The 21,081-nt window shown below is 41.3% G+C and overlaps 2 protein-coding genes across 3 annotated transcripts; both read right to left on the bottom strand.

The window, feature by feature from the left end:
• Positions 1 to 428: 428 nt before the first annotated feature.
• Positions 429 to 9,950, bottom strand: LOC124266461. 2 transcript variants are annotated; one of them, XM_046701262.1, is made up of 2 exons: positions 9,837 to 9,938; positions 429 to 1,558 (listed from the first exon to the last, which is right to left on the bottom strand). In XM_046701262.1, the coding sequence occupies exon 2, from the start codon at positions 1,372 to 1,374 to the stop codon at positions 430 to 432; it is 945 nt and encodes a 314-aa protein (XP_046557218.1). In that variant the 5' UTR covers positions 1,375 to 1,558; positions 9,837 to 9,938; the 3' UTR covers position 429. The 2 variants fall into 2 exon arrangements, with proteins under 2 accessions (XP_046557218.1, XP_046557213.1); XM_046701257.1 differs by lacking the exon at positions 429 to 1,558 and adding an exon at positions 4,933 to 7,048 and having other exon boundaries at positions 9,837 to 9,950.
• Positions 9,951 to 10,097: 147 nt separating this feature from the next.
• On the bottom strand, positions 10,098 to 18,404 carry LOC124266450 (UDP-glucuronosyltransferase 2B31-like). The gene is made up of 2 exons (XM_046701248.1): positions 18,345 to 18,404; positions 10,098 to 11,764 (listed from the first exon to the last, which is right to left on the bottom strand). Exon 2 carries the CDS (start codon positions 11,748 to 11,750, stop codon positions 10,197 to 10,199), a length of 1,554 nt encoding a protein of 517 aa, XP_046557204.1. The 5' UTR covers positions 11,751 to 11,764; positions 18,345 to 18,404; the 3' UTR covers positions 10,098 to 10,196.
• Positions 18,405 to 21,081: the final 2,677 nt, after the last annotated feature.

Raw genomic sequence — 21,081 nt, 5'->3', positions numbered from 1 at the left:
ACTTCCTCTTCTCTAAATCATCCATACTGAGGATCACTGAAAATGTCGTCTGCTAGCAAGTAAACAAAGGGTGATAACTCTTCACAAACTAATGAAAAAGGATTAACGGAGTTATCTCTCTTGAATGAAACCAAGCACTTAGTAGCTGGTCAAGGTTGTTTATACTAGAAATCCAATTAAACATATTCCTAAAATTCTCAATAATTTCTGGTCATACTATATCTTGTGAGATCTTGGCTACGAGACAGACCGTGAATCGTTATTGTTTGGCAACCTGTTCTTTTGTGGTGGCAGTTGAAGTGCGTACTGATCCTTGATTCTCTCCGAGACTCTCTCCCCCTCTTGAACTTCACTGCCCATCTCGTAACACTCGTTAAGGAAGGAGCACCAACTCGGTGCCTGATTGAGATACTTGACATCAAGTGGCATTCATGCTTCGCATTGGATACTGAATGGTAATAGCGGTCCTGTGTCGCCGGATGGATTATCGAAGTAAATATCAAATCGTTTGTTCAGCAAATCAAACATTCCGGTGCAAACTGTGGCATATTCATCTGATGGGCGAACACTTCGATAGATCGGAAATGTCGTATCATCAGTATCACCTAGTATATTCCTAGCGTCCTTTGCGCATGTCGGAACCGGAAGTGACAATGCCCTTTCAAGCCTCCCTTTCGATCTTGCAGCTGTTTCAACCTCGATGTCCAAGTGACGATACTCATTCATGTGATAATACGTAGATTTCTCGGGGTCGTCAGATTCGTGGATTTCTTTAATGGACACTTTGGATTCGGATACATCCGGCGCTACTTCAACTGACCACTGAGTCGACGTGTCCACTATGGAGCCGACATTGATGTTAAATCCTGACGATACGCCAAAGCCTGCATTTGACACAATGTTCTTCACTTCGTCAATGTTAGAAGCTCTCAACACTTCTCTAAGCACAAAGTCTGCTGGCGCTGCCTTGTCAATCGTAGGACCTGCCAGACCATTGACCGAGAATATCATTCCGTGGTGGTTATAACCCATCGATACACCCGGAAGTCCCCCGGGGTAGCAAAGGCTCGTGAACTTCTCTTCAACGCCGTCGCCTCCGGTTATGGTGGCATCGATGACGTAGCCAAGCGTCCTTGCAAGATCTTCGCCGTCTTCGTTATGACCTATGACCTTAACATCCGGGCGGTTGATGTAAACGGTGCTGCATCCGAGATCCTCTTTTGTGGCTTGTGGTGGTTTCTGACTGAAGTAAAAGTAGATCTCCATGAGTAAATCATTAACGAACAGCGTCTCAAACGGCAAGCCGGCGCCTTGAGCATTTCCACGGACTTCGTCGAGGTACTTTGGAAAGTTCTTCTCCGTCCTGCTTAACATGGCCTCCACGAAATCTCGTCCTTTGCGAGAGTCGTAAAAGGGTAGCAGCGTGTCCTGAAGTAGAAATGACTTCTGAATGTATGTTTGTATGCGGGACTGGAATGTGCTGCCGATGCTGTAGCCGACGTCGAAGTGGCTCCCCCCTGGTGTACAACAGGGAAAGAGGTAGCCATGTTGAATATATCTGAAAAATAGAATTCTGTCGATGAAGAAAATATTGTTAATGCTGTTTAACAATACCACAGTGATTGAAATTACATGGAAGCAAATGTCTCTTCAGTTTTACCATATTACCTACAGTAAGTAGCAACGGCAATATAACGTTCACCTTTAATGTCGTTGTCATTTTCACCCTACGTTTTGTGAATTCTGCAATGTAGAACATACAGCAATAAATCGTTGAATAGGCTTAATTGCTAGAAACATGAGCAAGAAGATATTTTTGCTCTCGGTAAAACGTGACATTGCTTGAATATTGCTAAAAGCGGCGTAAAACCATACTCACTCACTATGAGACAAGTTATCCTTCTGTATTGGCCCCGCGAGACTACGTGTGCAAAATCTTGCGTCCAAAGTAGGTTAGATTACACGAGCAAAAGGGCACACAAGAGCGTTTTAAATGTGGATTTTGGAATTTCATAAAAGAGGTTGAATATCGAACACAGTAAACCAATCATTCAGATAATTGTGATTGGTACATTCTTCAACTGGCTTCTGAAAAAAAGAACTGTGACGCAGCCTACAACATTCCACGGATAAATATATCTGGCTGCTCTAGTGTCTCGCCTCTACGGTGTATTTAGGTTATCAGGCAATGCTCTGCCTATTCGCCGTACTTGAACACTAACACCACAGGTCAAGCAGCAACCTAGCCTGTCTCACAGTCCCTAAACCACATTATTTTCCCTACTGCCTAGCCCTCCCTGCAACGCTAAAGCCAAAATGAAGCAATTCTAGATTTCCTCCGATTCTGAATCTCACATCCCAGTGGGGCTACTTTTCAATTTAAATGGGATTATTTGTATTTGTATTATTTGAAGGTAAAGTTGGGTTAGTGAGTAATACAACATAACTCATTCACCAGTATTTCAAGTATACCACGAAGTTTTTGTTTTGTTTTTTTTTGGGGGGATTATACTTATTTATTGTATCATTTTATTAGTTTCTTTTTGGCACTCATTAAGATGTCCTTCATGTTGACATATGCTACATACAACGTCACATATTCGAGGATGTACCACACAAACAAACGTCAACTAGGGATGTCACGATACAGTTGCCTCACGATGCCATCTCGATACTGAGGTCACGATATGATACGTATCGCGATATTTCCGATATTTGGAGTGAGTGATTTTTACGCCGCTTTTAGCAACATTCCAACAATCACCACTAGGCCACTCCACCGGCCCCCGTTATTTGGAGCGTAATAAGCAGCCACTGCCTGGATAGCAAGTTCTTACCCCAGCTCACATTGACCAAACACTTTGGTACATATACATAGTACTAGAGATGGGAAGACAAGCATCCAACCATCACACTCACAAAGTCTAGTCATATCTGATGTTCTGTATGGGCGGTTGGGTAGCCCAGTGGTTAAAGCGTTCGCTCGTCACACTGAAGACCCGAGTTCGATTCCCCATATGGGTCCGATGTGCGAAGCCCATTTCTGGTGTTCCCCGCCGTGGTATTGCTGAACTATTGCTAAAAGTGGCGTAAAATAAACTCACTCACTCACTGATGTTCTGTTTAACTAAATAACAAGAGAAAAATGTGTTCAGTTCACATTTAATAATGTCCTGTTTGTGTTTAACAAAAGTGTTTCACAAGAGATATCGGTGCAACATCAACCTAATAATCGATATATATTAAAATATGAATCGATATTAAAACAATTATGTCGTGTATCGTATCGTGCACAGCTTCCTGGGGATGCATTGGTGAATCGTGACTTCATCCTGAGAATCGTGACTTCATCCTGAGAATAACCTGAATCTTCACATGGATATAGCTAGTGTATGCTCGCTATTCCGTATAGGAGTGTCCTATATGAAGCACGTATGTTGGTTTCTCCGTGACCTCGTGTCTAAACAACAGTCTTCATGATCACTTGTCTAAGAAAGGATCGCATGACCCTTTCTCCTAACACAAAAGTCACCTCGACATCTTGTCTGAATGTGGGTTTCACGAGTGCTGGCGTCAGCATCGGTTTGATGACGTACTCATGTGAGTGAGTTTAGTTTTACCCCGCACCCAGCAATATTCCAGCTATATGGCGGCGGTCTGTAAATAATCGAGTCTGGACCAGACAATCCAGTGATCAACAACATGAACATCGATCGACTCAATTTGGATACGATGACATGTGTCGACCAAGTCAGCGAGCCTGACCATCCGATCCCGTTAGTCGCCTCTTACGACAAGCATGGGTTACTCAACACCAATCCTAACCCGGATCTTCACGGATCATCTATACGTGATTCCATGAGATTGGGTCTACCGTGAGATCTTGTCTTAACCTCTCATGACTTTTTGCAAGCCAATGTGTCAACACGGGTCTCACGGGCAGACTTCTAAACACTGGACTAAACACTAAACACTTGTCTAAAACCTGGTCTCATGTGTTGTCAGTAACAACTGCTACACCGGACTCACAATTGGGTCATCTGTACAAGCAGTTGATATATGTGCATGAGTGAGTGAGTGAGTTTAGTTTTACGCCGCACTCAGATGTTCCAGCTATATGGCGGCGGTCTGTAAATAATCGAGTCTGGTCCAGACAATCCAGTGATCAACAGCATGAGCATCGATCTGCGCAATTGGGAACTGATGACATATGTCAACCAAGTCAGCGAGCCTGACCAATATGTGCATGAACACTCCGTAAGATGTGAACATTGAAAACTAAGCGACACCTACCGGTATGTTTGTCTAACAAGGTGGTATTGAAGCCGGCCCAGGTGTTACAGGGCAATAGCTGCTGACGAACTATGGCCGACTATGTATGCGCTTCCACGGTGAATTGATTAAGGGAGGTAACTCTGAAAGAATTGGGTGACAGGCGTAAAGTATGGAAACTGCGGGTTCGAATCCAACAAACTGTGAAATTCAAAAGCCAAATTCACATTAATGCATGTTTCATTGTATTCTAGTCTAGACTTTTGAAGTTGTTTAGGCTTTCCTTCAAAAGAGTTTACCTATGATTAAATTCCACACCTGTCTGCCTACTAGTTTGGGCTGACAAAGAAAAATGACATTGTCAAAGATCTTGCTATTGTGACATATATATGAAACCGAAAAACCCATGAACTGAAGCTATTGCGTAAAGGACGTAATTCTGAAAGGATTGGGTGAATTAAGGTTACTGTGGGTTCGAATCCAACAAATGCTGACATCTAAATTCTAATGAATGTATGTTTGATACTTTCCCTTCTAAGTTGTTGAAGTTGGTTAGGTTTTCCGTCATAGGTATTTACCTTTACCGAAGATTAACGCATCTATCAGCCTACTAGTCTAGGTCAAGGCTGACAAAAAGGCTAACGACGTCAAACACCTTACTGTGACACCAGTATAGCATTTATATGCAAACAAACAAGCACATTATGTGTTTGTCCATAGGTCAGTTCGATATTCTTTAACAGGTGTATGGTCTTTGTCAACATATTAACTGTGTGATACTAAAAGTTTATAGCATTCTGGAATTTAATCCGAATGGACAAGCACGAGCAGGATTTGCCGCTCTTTGGAGTGTGTGCAATAGCCAAACCTCCGCACACCGACACAATCTACATTCCACTGTCGGATCTAGAAGCTTTTGTTTGTCACTTGATCGCATGAGAACGCGACAATGCTCTTTCTTGGATCTTTGCGGACGCATGGCGGGGGCTCAATCATTTTTTGAGATGTTTTCTGCAAGTGGTACAGCGGGCCACGTTTGGGCATGGACGATGACGTGCTATCTTCAGAGTGGGAGTTATGGATGTCTTCTCAGAGCAGGAGACTCTTCTCAGGATGAAATAGCCGATCTAGATCAAGACACAATCGGGCGTATGGAACGAGCTGCAGATCGCCATCTCACGACGTCCTGTACTTCCGGACATCTACAGGAAGTCGGCAATGATCTTACTGAAGAATGGAACAGTTTTCCTGACTGGGAGCGTGGAACGACGGTACCTGACTGTGATCGCATCAAGCGAAACACAAACGCACAATGTGAGATGTATTTATAACAGTCAGAAAGTTTTCGTCATTATTTGCGTTTCAGAAATGGTCACATTCCCTCTTTTTTACGAGTAATCTGAATGATAATTCGTCACATGTTTTCTTGGCATTGAGTGACATATGGCGGACTTAAGCTAAACAAACAGATGTTCACAATATCGTCTTTGGCTATTTCAACAGATGTAGACAGTGTGATGCATCACTTATACAGCAGTGATAAACCTCCAGTAGTGTATATTATGTACGGTTTTAATATAATTATTTATTTGTTCCAACACTAAGATACAGGATGATAAGTGAGTATGATTCCCGGTAATTTAACGTCGAGATGAGCTTTCCATATTGAACGTTAACAAAGGTTCTATGTCCATAGATGGGTTGTCGAAGTATATATCAAGTCTTTTGTTCAGGAGATCAAATATTCCCGTGCACGCTGTGGCGGCGCCATCTGTCGGGCGAACAGTTCGGAAAATGGGATGCATCAGATTTTTGACATCACCTAGAATATTCCTAGCGTCCCTTGCGCAAGTTGGCACCGGAAGTGACATTGCTCTATCAAGCCTCGCTTTCGATCTTGCAGCTGTTTCGACCTTGATGTTCATATGACGATACTCATTCATGTGAAAATATGTAGACTTCTCGGGGTCATCAGATTCGTGGATTTCTTGTACGGACAGTTTGGATTCGGACACTCTGGGTACGACTTCAACTGACCACTGAGTTGACGTGTCCACAACAGACCCGACATTGATGTTACAGCCGGTCGATATTCCATTCCCTGCGTTGGTAATAATGTCCTTTACTTCGTCAATGTTAGAAGCTCTCAGCATTGCCCTCGTCAAATAATTGGTCGGTGTTGTCACTCCAACCGTTGGTGCTACTACGGTGTTGATCGAAAATGTTAACCCGTGGTAATTAAAACCTAATGACGCACCCGGAAGTCCCCCTGGGTAGCAAAGGCTTGTAAACTTCTCTTCAACGACGTCGTTTTCGATTATAGTGGCATCGACGACATAGCCGAGGTGCTTAATCAGATCTTCACAGTCTTCGTTATGACCTATGACCTTAACATCCGGGCGGTTGATATAGACGGTGCTGCATCCGAGATCCTCACGTGTAAGTCGGGGCGTGTTTTTCGAGTAGCCAAAGTAGATCTCCATCAGCATGTTGTTAACGAACAACATCTCATACGGCAGCCCGGCCCCCTGAGCAGTCCCCTGGACTTCGTCGATGTACATGGGGAAGTTCTTCTCCGTCAGGGTCATGATGGTCTCCACCAAATCTCGTCCTTCGCGAGTGTCGTAAAACGGAAGCAGCGTCTCCTTGAAGAGAGCGGACGATTCTAAGTAAGTCTGTATGCGGGACTGGAAGGTGCTGCCGATGCTGTAGCCGACGTCAAAGTAGCCCCCCTTGGTGTGCAACACGGGGAACGAGGTTGCCATATTGGATACGTCTGGAATACAGAACATGATTGAAAGTGATTGTTCCTCAGTTGCAGAACTTTTCGGTGTATACGTGAATTTTGTTTAAGGTCACAATGACGTGAAAACCAAATCTGTATATCCAATACGATGCCCCCCGCCCACCAAATCCTCCGTAGGAGATTATCGGTACGAGCGAGCATAGCATTTGGAGCAGTGACTCCGAGTTTTGTGTCTTGAAAACGAATGCAAACATGCAGTTTCGAATGAAAAAAATAAAGACAGCACAAACTTCATTTACACACGCTGCCGCTTCGGGGCAAGATGGCAATTACATTTAAATGTTCCGTCACTTGGTTTGTGCTAGAATCTTATGTTAGTGAGTTCATTTTCCAGGCCCTCAGATATCAAGCTGGCATGGTGTGAAAAAAAATGAAATACTATTGAAAGTGGGGTAAACTGATTTTTCTCTCTCACACATTATGTCTGAAGCCCATTTCTGGTGTCCCCCGCCGTGATATTGGTGGAATATTGCTAAAAGCGGCGTAAAACCATACTCACTCACTCACTCACTGATCACTCTCACACATTCAGCTGCGCGATGTAATAACCAGCCTGCTATACAAAGCGGACCATAATCTCACACGTGTATTTCAAAGGTAAGCGCGAAAAACATCAGCATTACGCTTGAGGATTCATGTTTATTGAGTTCCTTATCTTGAACCATATTGGTAAAGCCATCGTACTAATATTCAACATTCCTTTGTCTATACATCGCACGATACGCGGAATATGCTGTCATACCAGCTGTTACAGGGAATAATTTAACAGGAGTGCAGGCTTATATCGGTAACAAGCATTGAGAATTGTACTTACCATATGAGGTGGTATGGTCAGCTGTTAACGGCGTTTTGTCAAATGGACAAAAGCGGTCAAATGCAACATATGAATACACTTTTTCAGATAAATACCAGTACCTTATTATGATTTGTTTGTTTTGCTTATTTTTTTATTTATTGTTAAGTTTTGGACTGAAGCCCATTCAGGATTCGAATCCATACCACTCGCATCCAATCCTATCTAAAAAAAATTAAAATAATAAAAAGTCAAAAGAATCTGTACTTTACAGAGAAAGTGTTATCCCAAATACACCATATGTTCTTATTTTCATATTTGACAGCTTTAGAGATGCTGTGAAAGAAGTAGTTTCCAGTGTTTTTTTAAAAATATTTACAGCGACATTCCTGTCGAATTACGGCTGTGTTTATACAATCGAATCTGGTCCAGACAATCCAGTGACTGGCATTAAAAAAGCGGTCTACGCAACCACAGCAAGAATGACCACTCAATCTCGGAGTCAACTGTCACGACAAGCATGGTCTTCTAAGCCAGCAGTCACCTGTCACGACAAGCATGGTCTTCAAAACCAGGAGTCACCTGTCACGGCAAGCATGGTCTTCTAAGTCAGGAGTCACCTGTCACGACAAACATGATCTTCTAAGCCAGCAGTCACCTGTCACAACAAGCATGGTCTTCAAAACCAGGAGTCACCTGTCACGGCAAGCATGGTCTTCTAAGTCAGGAGTCACCTGTCACGACAAACATGATCTTCTAAGCCAGCAGTCACCTGTCACGACAAGCATGGTCTTCTAAGCCAGCAGTCACCTGTCACGGCAAGCATGTTCTTCTAAGTCAGGAGTCACCTGTCACGGCAAGCATGGTCTTCTAAGCCAGGAGTCACCTGTCACGACAAGCATGGTCTTCTAAGCCAGCAGTCACCTGTTACGACAAGCATGGTCTTCTAAGCCAGATAAGGGGTGTCACGCCGACGACCCGGGTTCGATTTCCCACAAGGGTACATGCTCATATCTTGTATTCCCCGCTGTGATATTTCTGGAATATTGCTAAAAGTGGCGAAAAAACTTGCTCACTCACACTAAACCAGAGGCCCTAACATAAACTCGGTTTGTGAAGATGGCCCGTACCGTGCTGCGTAATAGAACAACTATCGCGTCTGTACTCCAAAGATAACATTACGATTTACGAATCTACATAGCTTGGTACGATTGCAGGGTATCAGTGACCTTTCTACCCTGGGTGTTGTATATTCAGGTCAGCTGTGTTGATTAAGGCTTAACGACATGAGTGATGAATACTTCGATATCCCAGCTGACCAGGACTGGGGCCCTCATTGTGATCTCATGACGCCCGCATTGTGATATCAGCTAAATTGCATAAAATACCTGATCACAGTTCCAGTTCGCAATTGTATATTCCTCGGTCTTCTGCATTTATAAATTTGGTCTTAAAGACATACATTAAAGTCTTTCATAGAAAAGTTACTAATGTTACATATAAGATTGATGTTCAATAACATCCCCAGACGGTGCTTGTGAAATAGTGAGTGAGGTTTCATGAATGTTGTTAAATATTTTTTCTCAATAACCAGAAACATGTTAAAGGATTGATTGTCATATTTTGTCAAAAATATTTCTATGTTTTAATTAGTTATTAATGTTTTCAAACTATGGTAGTATGAATAGTAGAGAGAACACCAACGAAGATTTTTTTTTTCCAGAAAAATCGTAACCGAGAAATTGTATGTATGTATGTATGTTTGTATGTATGCATGCATGTGCGTGCGTGGGAGAGTGTGTGGTGCGTGCGTGTGCGTGTGTGTATGTTATGTTGACAAAATCAATAATGGTGAATTAGTTAGCAATGTCGAAACTGTCATTCATTGCAAAAGTGCGAGTATATATCTATGCATCGTATGATTAAGATATAGCCTTAAAATCAACACTTTGAAATGCCACATACCTGTAGGGCTATATCTACTTTGATGGAGACTATCTGAGGGTGCGTGATGGTCGCTGGTGCACTCTGGACCCTACCAGGCTACCTGAAGGTACACCCACTTGTCGGCGGGCAAACATCGGATGTGAAGAAGGGGGGCAATTCAGTCTGGCATAATGTGCGAGCCTAATTTATTCTACATGCGATAGTCGATACGTGTTCGAATCCAGACATGAACTTTTTGCGATACGTAGTTGTTACAATTTGATAATGGTGCTTCTTTTTCTATTTCATTTATATATTTGATTTGTTACATTTTGCGAATTATTGTTTTGTAAACATTGAATTTTGTAAAACTTTAAATGTACAGAAATCACGGCTGATTTACAGTACTCGTGCAATCAATGTTTGTGTCAGTTTACATAAAACGAGAGAAGCAGTTACCAGAATGAATATCAAAACCAAAAACACATCCACACAGAGGTATTTGTACCACGGAAGGTCAAGGCCAGCAGAGCGAATATGTGAGTCGCCATATTTGATCACGTGATCGATCCAATACGCAATTTGTTGTCGAGAATTCATAGGCCTATCTCTCAAAAGTTTAGAAGCTCTCAACACATTCTTTTTAAACACCGGATTCTCTACGATTTGGGTGATGGCATCTGCAAAGTCTTCTGCCGAATTTCTGTACAGATCTAAAGCTAGGCCATATCCCTTGTGTTGTAATCTTTGAGTGTTATAATACTGATCAGCGAACATTGGAACTCCTAGCATTGGTACACCGTGATACAAGCTTTCAAAATAACCATTATTTCCTCCGTGGGTGATAAACAGTTTAGTTTTGGAATTGCCAAGAAGGTCATTCTGGGGTAACCATTTCGTCAGAAGGCACTTGGTCTGGTTCCACGAAGGTTTATCAGATTTCCATACAAAATTATAATTGGTCATAGAAAATGCCTGTTGTAGCTTATCTGTCAATTCCGTGGAGATTGTTGTTACACTGCCTCCGAAAGAAACTATTACCACGGAATCTGATATGTCATAAAAGTCTTTGAATCTTCCAGAAAGCATACTAGAATCTCGTGCAGAAAGACCTCCTACTAGAATCGTGTTTGGCATCAATGGTCTTGGATAGTCCGCAACAGAGTCCTGTTCAACCATCCATAGCTTAGCATTGGTCATGAGCTGTGTAAAGGTGATAGGAGTATTGTCCGGGGCATAGGTCATCACGTCGCTTTCATGGATGAATGGAGGCAAGTCAAGCTTCATCAGGTAAGCCAATGTGTTCTTTACTCTCTGCAAAAAGGTCATGCTATCCGTTCCAATGTCACCATGAGCAAGATAAGGTAGGTAGGAAGGAAGACTTGGATTTCCACTTCGCCAAGGGTCGTACGAATTTCCAAGTATGCAAAAAGGTAGATCCAGTATGTATGGAATGATAATATATGGAAGACCAATATCGCCATTTGCAATGACCAGATCAAACCTCTTCTCCTTGATCTCTTGAAGCATGTCGGAATCTGTCAGAATCTTATGGTTAATCTCTCGTACTTTTGAAAGGGTGGAAATAGGAATGGTCCTTTTATCAATAATTCTTTTTAAAGTGTTTTTCCAGTTTATCACTTTTACAGTAAACTTTGAAAAAGTCAATCCTGGGTCATGAGCGCTGACGAAAGCGGAATACAATTCGTCGTTCACATCCATTGATCCTAGTCCTTTCATTCTGATCAAATTGAGACTTGAGTTCATGACTGTGGACGATAGGTAGTCAGGGTAGGCAGTCCACAGTTCGTGTCCGTATCGGCTGAGGTCGTCCATGGCGAAGTTCATTGTTTTCAGATGACTGTATTGTGGGAAGGTGAGGTACAGGACCTTTCCTGCCTCCGTGCACCACGACGTTACCAGCACAGAGAGGATCACGGCTGATGCAGTCATTGTAGCAGCTTCATCTGCAAAAGTGAAGACTGAAAGATAAGTTCATCCATCGATTAACGCCAAAATACATACATGTTCTTTACCATTTTCATTTTTCCAGGAATTTGGGGGGTGGGGTAGCCTAGTGGTTCAAGCGTTCGCTCGTCACGCCGAAGGCCCGTCTTCGATTCTCCACATGGGTACAATGTGTGAAGCCCGTTTCTGGTGTCCCCCGCCGTGATATTGCTGGAATATTGCTACAAGCGGCGTACAACCACTCTCACTCACTCATTCATAATATTGAATTTTCTCACCCACCTCCGTTTAGAAAATTACGACAGGACATACTTTCTATGTATTCAGTTTGTCTGGCGGGTGGTTACGGGAAGGGCAAGACTCGCAAACACCTGATGTCGTAACTGATTTCTGTCGCCCATTCGTATAATTTGGGGTGGTGGGGGTAGCCTAGTGGTTTAAGCGTTAGCTCGTTACGCCGAAGGTACATAGGTACAATGTTTGAAGCCCATTTGTTGTGTCCCTCATTTAAGTCCTAGGCCAAATGTTAGAAAAGTCCCTATTTTTTAGGATCTCTCAGCAGCAGTAAAGGCGTTATCCAGTAATTGGTATGACAACTCCCACCCTCCAGAGATTCTTGTCAATGTGGAACTAGACACAGAATGTATCAGGTTACTAAAACACACAAGGTTTACCCTGCTGTTGAAACAGTGTCCACATGTTCATAGACCAACTGCATGAGTATTAACCACATGGTTTAATGGACGGGGACAAGCAGTGGTGTTCAACATGATCAGGATATGCAGTATGGGTGATAAGGCCTGGTGTATCATACTACCTGATAATGATGTTATCTCTACATTTGGCCTAGGAGTAATAAGCTGTAATGTTGCTGAGAGCGGCATAAAACTAAACTAAATCAATCAATCATTGTTAAGATAATGACAGACGCTGAAGTCAATTCTTGACGTAGCGGGTGGTCGTTTACCAAGACATTTAAATTTGGGCAATACTTAAAATACAATAAACTACCTAAAGTTGATATATATCAGGAAAACAAAGCCTTCAACAACCACACATGATTCATACATAATTCAATCGATACGTGAATCCCTCACAGTTATTCGGTGATGTCATTGTGCTATTCTGCCGAATGGGTACGAGTTAGTGAGTTAGTGAGTGAGTGGGTGGTCGGGTGAGTGAACGAGTGATTGAGCGAGTGAGTGTGAGAGTGAGCGTGAGAGTTTGTGATTGAGTGAGTGACAGTGAGCGTGAGAGTGAGAGTGAGTGCGCCATTGTCCACCCAGCTAACAATTTCACGTTGTCACAACGTTATGCTTTCGATGTCACAACGTTATTCTGTGGACTCCTGTTTACGTTGTCACAACGTTGTGGCCTGACGTTGTGATATGTCGTTTTTGTGTTGCTATTAACCGTTAATTGTTGAATATTTTTCCAGTAGTGAACAGTACATAAGAAACAAAGCAAAAATTCATTTCTATGTTTATTAGTCAATTCGCATGTTGTTTTGATCGTGTGTTTTCTGACGCTGTAGCTGAATAGTGAAGAAAGAATCTCAAAGTGAAACGTTTTAACATTGTAACGGTGTGAGGAGCCAAAAACATAACGTTTCCTCAACGTTTTCTTGCAACGTTGTAATTACGTTGTGACATAACGTTATAAAATGACGGAATACTAATATTGTGTCATGGCGTTGCCAATCTACAAGATTCCCACAACGTTGCGAAAACGTCGTTGGTTAGCTCGGCAGTGATCAACAGCATGAGCATCGATCTTCGCATATGGGATGCGATGACATGTGTCAAACAAGACACCGAGTCTGATCACCTGATCCAGTTAGTTGCCTCTTACACGCGTGGTTTGCTGCATACCCATTCTAAACCGGATCTTCACGGGTAGGTTCAAGGCTAAAACGTTCAGTATCAATGCCGGTATATTCTAATGTCACTGTGACCGTTGTGCTTGACGTGTATAAAAAGTTCGAGCGTGTATCGTGTCATGTCTAATTTTATTCGTGAGGACTTACATGCCTTTCCCGAGAATATGTCATCACCTCAACGCCGTCACTGCGCGTGTGCAATTCATACGTGACGCTAACCACGCAAAGTTACATTCATTTTGAATTCTGTCTGAACCTCAAGCGGACGTTAAGGAAAGCAGCTCTGTGTACCTGGAAACTTTATAGGGATATTTTGTATACACACTTTGGCTTAAAGGATTTTTGAATATTTTCACAGCGGTTAATGTTTACAAATTACTTGCAAGATATTTAAGTAAATTTCAGTATAATCCCGTTAGTCGGAAACCTTAGTTGCCCGGAAACCTTTCTATTCCTGGACTCTCTGTTAAGGAAGACTTATGTTCCATAGGATGTAAAACTTCCGCTGTTACAGGTCATTGGCTCCCTCCCTCTGCAAGCAGTCTGCGTTCTGCTGTTTATTTTGTTGACAGTTACATAGACAGATTCTTTAATACAAATGCATAAAATCGGTGATTTACAATGTGATTAGGTTGTCTGACAACACATCCACTTGCACAGTTTGAGATCGATTGGATCATTGGATGAAGAGATATTTACAAAACACCGGGTCCACATGCATTTCATGCCAAACTATAACCCGTCGTGATATTGTTGGAGTATTGCTAAAAGCGGCGTAAAACTAAACTCACTCGCTCCTCTCATAAAGGTAAATAAACGTGCAGTTCATGATAGTTAAACAGTGATAGACCGTTTGGATCATTCACATTGACTACTTCTAGCTGTCATCATGAAAGCTTATTCAGATGATGCTAAACGTTTAATTAGAAATGTGTTGATTTTTTAAAAAAAAGAGAGCAAACGTAGCAAACCGATTGATAAGGTGTCGGATTACATGAAACGTACAAATTTTGCTCTTGGCATGAAAAAGAACATCGTGCGAAAAATTGTGAAAAATAAACCAACAACCAATAAACAAAACCTTGTACAAAAAGGTAGGCATCCAAAGTTAGATTCTTTTGACATCAGGGTCATCAGAGATGTCATTCGCCGGATATTTGCTAGAAATGAACACCTGTCCACAAGAAAGTTAAAACACATCCTTGCAGAGGATCATGACATTAACGTTTCTAGGTTTATGCTAAGCAAACTACTGCTCAAATTTGGATACAAGTACAAGAAGGTTGCAAACCAGAAACTTGTGAAAATAAGGTGTAACTATCTGATAGAAATTAAGCAGGCAAGAGAGGATGGGTTCAAACCCATATATCTGGATGAGACCTGGGTCAATGCAAACCATACTGCTGCCAGACAGTGGCTACCCACTGATCCCAGTGATGGTAGGAAAATACCAACAGGCAAAGGTGAACGTTTAATCGTTCTTCATGCTGGTTCCCACCGTGGATTCCTACCTGGGTGTGATCTTGTATTTCGGTCAAAGAGCACAGATGGTAGGGACTATCATACAGAAATGAACTCAACGGTTTTCACACAGTATGTTGAGGAACAGTTGTTGCCAGCTCTGCCTTACAAAAGTCTTGTTGTCATGGACAATGCTCCCTATCACAGTGTTCGAGATCCAAACAATAGGTGCCCAACTTCCAATACAAAGAAGTCAGATATGCAGCAATGGCTAACAAATAACAATATACAATTTTCAATTAAGGCCACTAAACCACAGTTGTACTCTTTGATTAAACCTAACAAACCTCCACCCACATATAACATTGACAACATGCTACGCCAACACGGCCATAAGGTCTTGAGAATACCACCGTACCACTGTGATCTCAACCCAATCGAACTTATCTGGGGAGACCTTAAAAGTACAGTGGCCCGGAAAAATCAATCATTCAAGTTGAATGATGTCAAGCACATTGTCAACACTGCTATATGTGACATTGACATTGCACGCTGCATGCATGTGTTGAACATGTCAAGAAGGTGGAGAAAGAGTACTGGCTCAAAGACGGCTCATTCGTCTGGACACTGATGACTCCTCTGTGGAAGAATGGAGTGAACTTGATGAAGTTTAATTCTGTTATGTTATTATATTTACAGATAATAATAGTATCCAGCCAGATATGCTCAAAGAAATATAACTTCATTTAACAATGACAGCACTGACTAATTCCAACGACTTATAGTGTAACATGAAACACTCATTTCACATAAAATTATCAATATTAACTATCTATATGCTTAGAGCTATTAGAAATGCATTGCTTAAATTGGAATGTGAACGACATCAAAACATAACACTTTATTCTTCATTCTATCTTTTCTTTCAAACTATAGGTGAAATGGGGTTTAACGTCGTACTTAACAATATTTCGCTCATATGACGACGTGCATGCGTGGGTATGTGTATGTGTGGCTGCTTGTATCGCCAAGACTGAAGCTGGTTTTATAGTGCTAGCTAACTGAGATACCATGCCACAGTTAAGCATGAATACCCCACTCAGACACATTATACTGACTCCGAACCGACCAGTCCTTGTTGTACCCATTAATGCCGAGCGCCAGGCAGGGACCAACAAGTACTATATTTTAACGTCTTTTGGTATGACGCAGCCGGGGATCGAACCCGCGACCTTCCGCGTCTCCGGGCGGACGCTCTACCCAATACATCACGGAGGCGGTCCTATCACGAGAGAATTTTTTGGATTTCATCTTCTTTTTATTCATATTTATTTATTCATTGATTTATTTATTTATCTCTTGTTTTTTAATTTTAGAATAAAAGGAAGATGAAATCCATAAAATTGTCTAAATTCATCAAATTGCGTCTTCTAAAATGTTAATAAAGCGTCCCTTCTGAGATTTCTATGGTCAGACTGGATACGTGACTAGTTTAGAAAGTTACCCTATTTTCAATGCATCATTGTGCGACACGAAAAAACCATGTAGTCCTTTCATTTGCTCCCAACATGTTTGAATGTGTCACTGAGCGTTTTACTTTTTTCTTGAGTCAACAGGCTATTGAGGGTGTCACAGCCACTGAGACACTAAAATGGTGTGCCTAAATCCAGACGCCCTTTATCACACTCACATTTTTAACTACAGTCCAGGTCTGAATATATATTGACAGCGTGTAATAAAACGGGACCCTGGTCTGAATATATATTGACAGCGTGTTTTTTGGGTTTATTCTATCAAACAGACAGGTTTTCGAGGGATTGGTAGGCATGTCTTGTCACGTAGTTACCTCACGCCACGTGTACAGTTTGCGCTGCGGTACTTACGGCACGTGACATGAAACCAAACCAATCAGGAGACGGAGCAGAAATCTCTTTACAGGATGGTACATGCACAGATTTTGTTCAACGATGTGTTAAGTACGTGTTTTGTGTTATTGTCCGCAGAGACCCTTCTAACAAATATGAAGCACATGAAGTGCAAAGAAACCTGTTGGGTTGTACTATACACTTTTCAATAAACATGATTTCATTTTGAAGACACTCGTGAAGACCCGGGTTAAAATTGATCTTCAGTAAGCAACGCTTGAAGCAAGAAGCCACTAACGGGATCGGGTGGTCACATGGACTTGGTTGACATATGTCATAATAGTCCTAGGCCAAATGTTAGAAAAGTCCCTATCTTTTAGGATCTCTCAGCAGCAGTAAAAACGTTATCCAGTAATTGGTATGACAACTCCCACCCTCCAGAGATTCTTGTCAATGTGGAACTAGACACAGAATGTATCAGGTTTCCTTAAACACACAAGGTTTACCCTGCTGTTGAAACAGTGTCCACATGTTCATAGACCAACTGCATGAGTATTAACCGCATGGTTTAATGGAGGGTGACAAGCACTGATGTTCAACATGATCAGGATATGCAGTATGGGTGATAAGGCCTGGTGTATCATACTACCTGATAATGATGTTATCTCTACATTTGGCCTAGGAGTAATTTTAATAATGCAGAAATATTGCTAAACTCAGTCACTCACGAGTATAATTTACACCGCTGTTTTGTATTTTACGCCCGTTGGAAACTGTTTCCTTTGGAAATCGAGTCTGATTATAGGAAATCGAGACGGGATTTTCTCTAATATTGACCTATGTGAATATTTCACTGATTATTTCACTACGTATTTATTTGACAGCTTTGACAGATTTTATAGTTTCGTAATATTCGAATCGGTTTTAATGAAAACATGTGCGCAAAGCATTAATCGAAGTAGAATGAAAGATGTTATGCATTAAATTTAGTAGTCTATATAAAGCTAAGATATTGCCAACTGTAACCTAAAAACAGAAACAATGACAAAGATCCAGGGAATAACATATAATTGTTTTGGCAAGGTATACGTTAGTTTGAAATTGAATGAATTTAGGCATTCCAAATTAGCAATATATTCCACATCACTTGATTGTTCAGTTAACGAAAGAAATTCTTGTCGGTTGTGACTTATCGGTTGATAAACTGAGATCATGACAAAACACATATCTAAAGACGAAATCATATCATATACAGGGAGTGAATATGTTTTGCCGTTGTTTATATCACCATTATTTTAGCAACATTCCAGAAATAACAGTACAAGATATTTTGTAAATATTCAAATTGATGACAAGGTGTCCGTCTATACTTACATGTTTTACAACACGAGAGCTCACGTCCATATACCGCGTACGCTCTTTTCGACGTGCTGTCACGAGAATAATGCTTGGCCAGTGCAATATTATTTTGTATACGTTATTTTTATCCAAGATAAATTAATTGAAAACTGTGTTTATGAGTTAGTTGGTGATGTTTTATACTGATAAGGGAGGAAGATTGGACATTTGATAATTCTTTGATATTCACCGCAGTTCCAATAACTGCCATATGTTATTGCGATGAAAGTGATTGCATCCTTGTCCTTGGCTTGTTGGTGCCACAGGCAAAATGTGCATTATAAAAATAATCTGCTATCAGATCCCATGCATCTCAACAAGTGTTGGAACCTACACAATAGCAGACGTGGTATACTTTTAATTTAAAAAAATGACATGTACAAAGAGATTATTTATTAACTTTTCCCATGTCATCATTACGTTGCAAAGTTATCCTAATCTACCACGTGACCTGTTTTTCCACGCCCCTTGGGACCCGAAGTATCACGAGAGGATGATACCTTAATGGTCAGATATTCCAAAATTCAGGCACCCCACTAGTTAAACAGTAGAGTAGGGGTGGACCAAGCGCTTACCAACATTGATAATGGAACAGTCTTAATTTATCCGTATTGGCTTATTTCTTGCACAATAATTCCATTTTATTCAATTCTTTATTTCAACTGTTTGGTTTATTCGCATAAACCACCTTGGTGGTACAAGAGCGTACATCATACACGTATAAACAAATACAAATTCAAGATGGCAGACAAACAACAAACAACATATTAACATTTTTTGACAAGAGATGATAGATGCATAACATATTTTGATAAATTTACTATGTCTCGAGATTTTTTTTTGCAGATAATATTTTCGTAAACTCTGTTTTATAAGGAAAAGGCGTTAGATGAATGCGTAAATATTGTTTCCTTAAGTAAACTGATGTGCAAAAGAAAGTACACAGGTTGTGTTTCTTCCAATAAGATAAAAATAACAAAACCTTTTGATGAAATGGAAAATGTATGTTGAAGCACACTGCAATACACGTGTTTTATCAGCAAAATGACATTGTAACAATAAACAGCGATGTAGTGATGACCACTGCAGACGCTTCCTACGATGCTGGAAGGTCAAGGCCATTCCACGCAGCGGTCGGTAGGCCCATACATGCCAGCAGGACGAAGTCGTCTTGTCACTGTGAATCGGCTTACGCGATGACCCAATGATGTGGCTGCTGATGACGTCACCGTCAACATCCAGTTGCGTAGGTGAATAACCCGCAGATAGCGATCCTCTTGGGGTGTTGTGACTCTGGAACGTCCACTTCTGGGTCGATCACATGTCTGGCCTGTCGTACTGAAACGGTTAAACAGCCGAATTATGGTTTGTCTTGTGCAACCCAATGTCCTTGCAATATCGCTGTTGAAAGCACCCATTTGTGTCATTCCTTTGGCCCGTTCTCGTTGCGCCGACGTCAATCTTGGCATTTCCTTGTGAGATTTCTGTCAAGTGATTGTTCAGTCTTCACGACAAACAGGTTTTATACTCTCTGTCAGAAAAGTGCTGGTGCATGGGACAATAATCACAATTTTGCAAAAATTCGTGCAAAACACGTACAAATGTTTTTGGTTGCATTTTGGCAAATGAAACATGATGGTTGCGTTCTATACAATCAATGTTTTTCAATAATTTTATTAGTTAGAACGCATATTTGGGATTGCAACAACAATTACACATGTGTACTTTCTTTTGCTCGTCAGTTTATCTAGTGCTTTGCAATGAAATATATAATGATATTCATATGCGATGCATTTAAAAGTGCACAACTGACACGTTTTCTCGTCCCTAGGAATATTATTCGTCTCAATAGGTAAACTATGGTTACATGTTCTAAATCTCAATAACGGTAAAGAAATACGTTTTGGAAGGAGATATGCATCAAAATGAGGAAATGGCTTCAGGTGTTGGTAATAAATTCCCTTGGCACTGGAAATAATGTCATTTTGCCAGTTTTGGATAAATTGATCTTTAACTTTTGAGACCAGCCCCTGGGTTGTACAAATTCAGGAATTTTCAAAAAACATACGAGAGTCCTCTATTGTCTCATATGTATTTAATTTGCGAGAGTCAGGGATTATCTTTTGTATTTATTGTTCTTTGAAGTGATAAATAATTGTAAATTAAGTTGGTTAGCTTAAAGAAAAACACGTTGGTAAGTTAACTTGTGCCAAATGCTTTATACGGACTCCAGATATAACGAAGTAAACCGTGTCGTCCCTTTGAGTTCGTTAATACGGAAGTTTATTGTACAGGAGGAATGGAGAGATAGGAAATAAGTATCTTTAACAAGAGACCGTACAATAACACACATGGGGTGGTGGGGGTAGCCTAATGGATAAAAGCGTCTGCTTGTCACGTTGAGGACCCGGGTTCGATTCCCCACATGGGTACAATGTGTGAAGATTTCTGGTGTTCCCCGCCGTGATATTGCTGGAATATTGCTAAAAGCGGCGTAAAACCATACTCACTCACTAATAACGCAGACAATCCTGTCTCTGACCACGTGACCTCAAGCATTGCTACAGCTGGGTTCGTGTACACTGTACAGATGCAGTACAGTTGAACCCCTTATGCAACATACGCGATCATGCGATGGACGATATACCAAAGTCTATTCAACGCCTCCGAGAATGGTTCATTGTCGTACGAGTTCATATCTTCTGCTCCAGTC

Source organism: Haliotis rubra, unplaced genomic scaffold (genome assembly GCF_003918875.1).
Source record: "Haliotis rubra isolate DU_JTF1 unplaced genomic scaffold, ASM391887v1 Scf100, whole genome shotgun sequence".
Lineage (NCBI taxonomy): Eukaryota > Metazoa > Mollusca > Gastropoda > Lepetellida > Haliotidae > Haliotis > Haliotis rubra.
The sequence above is the reverse complement of the archived record's forward strand: the minus strand, read 5'-3'. Positions and strand labels throughout refer to the sequence as shown.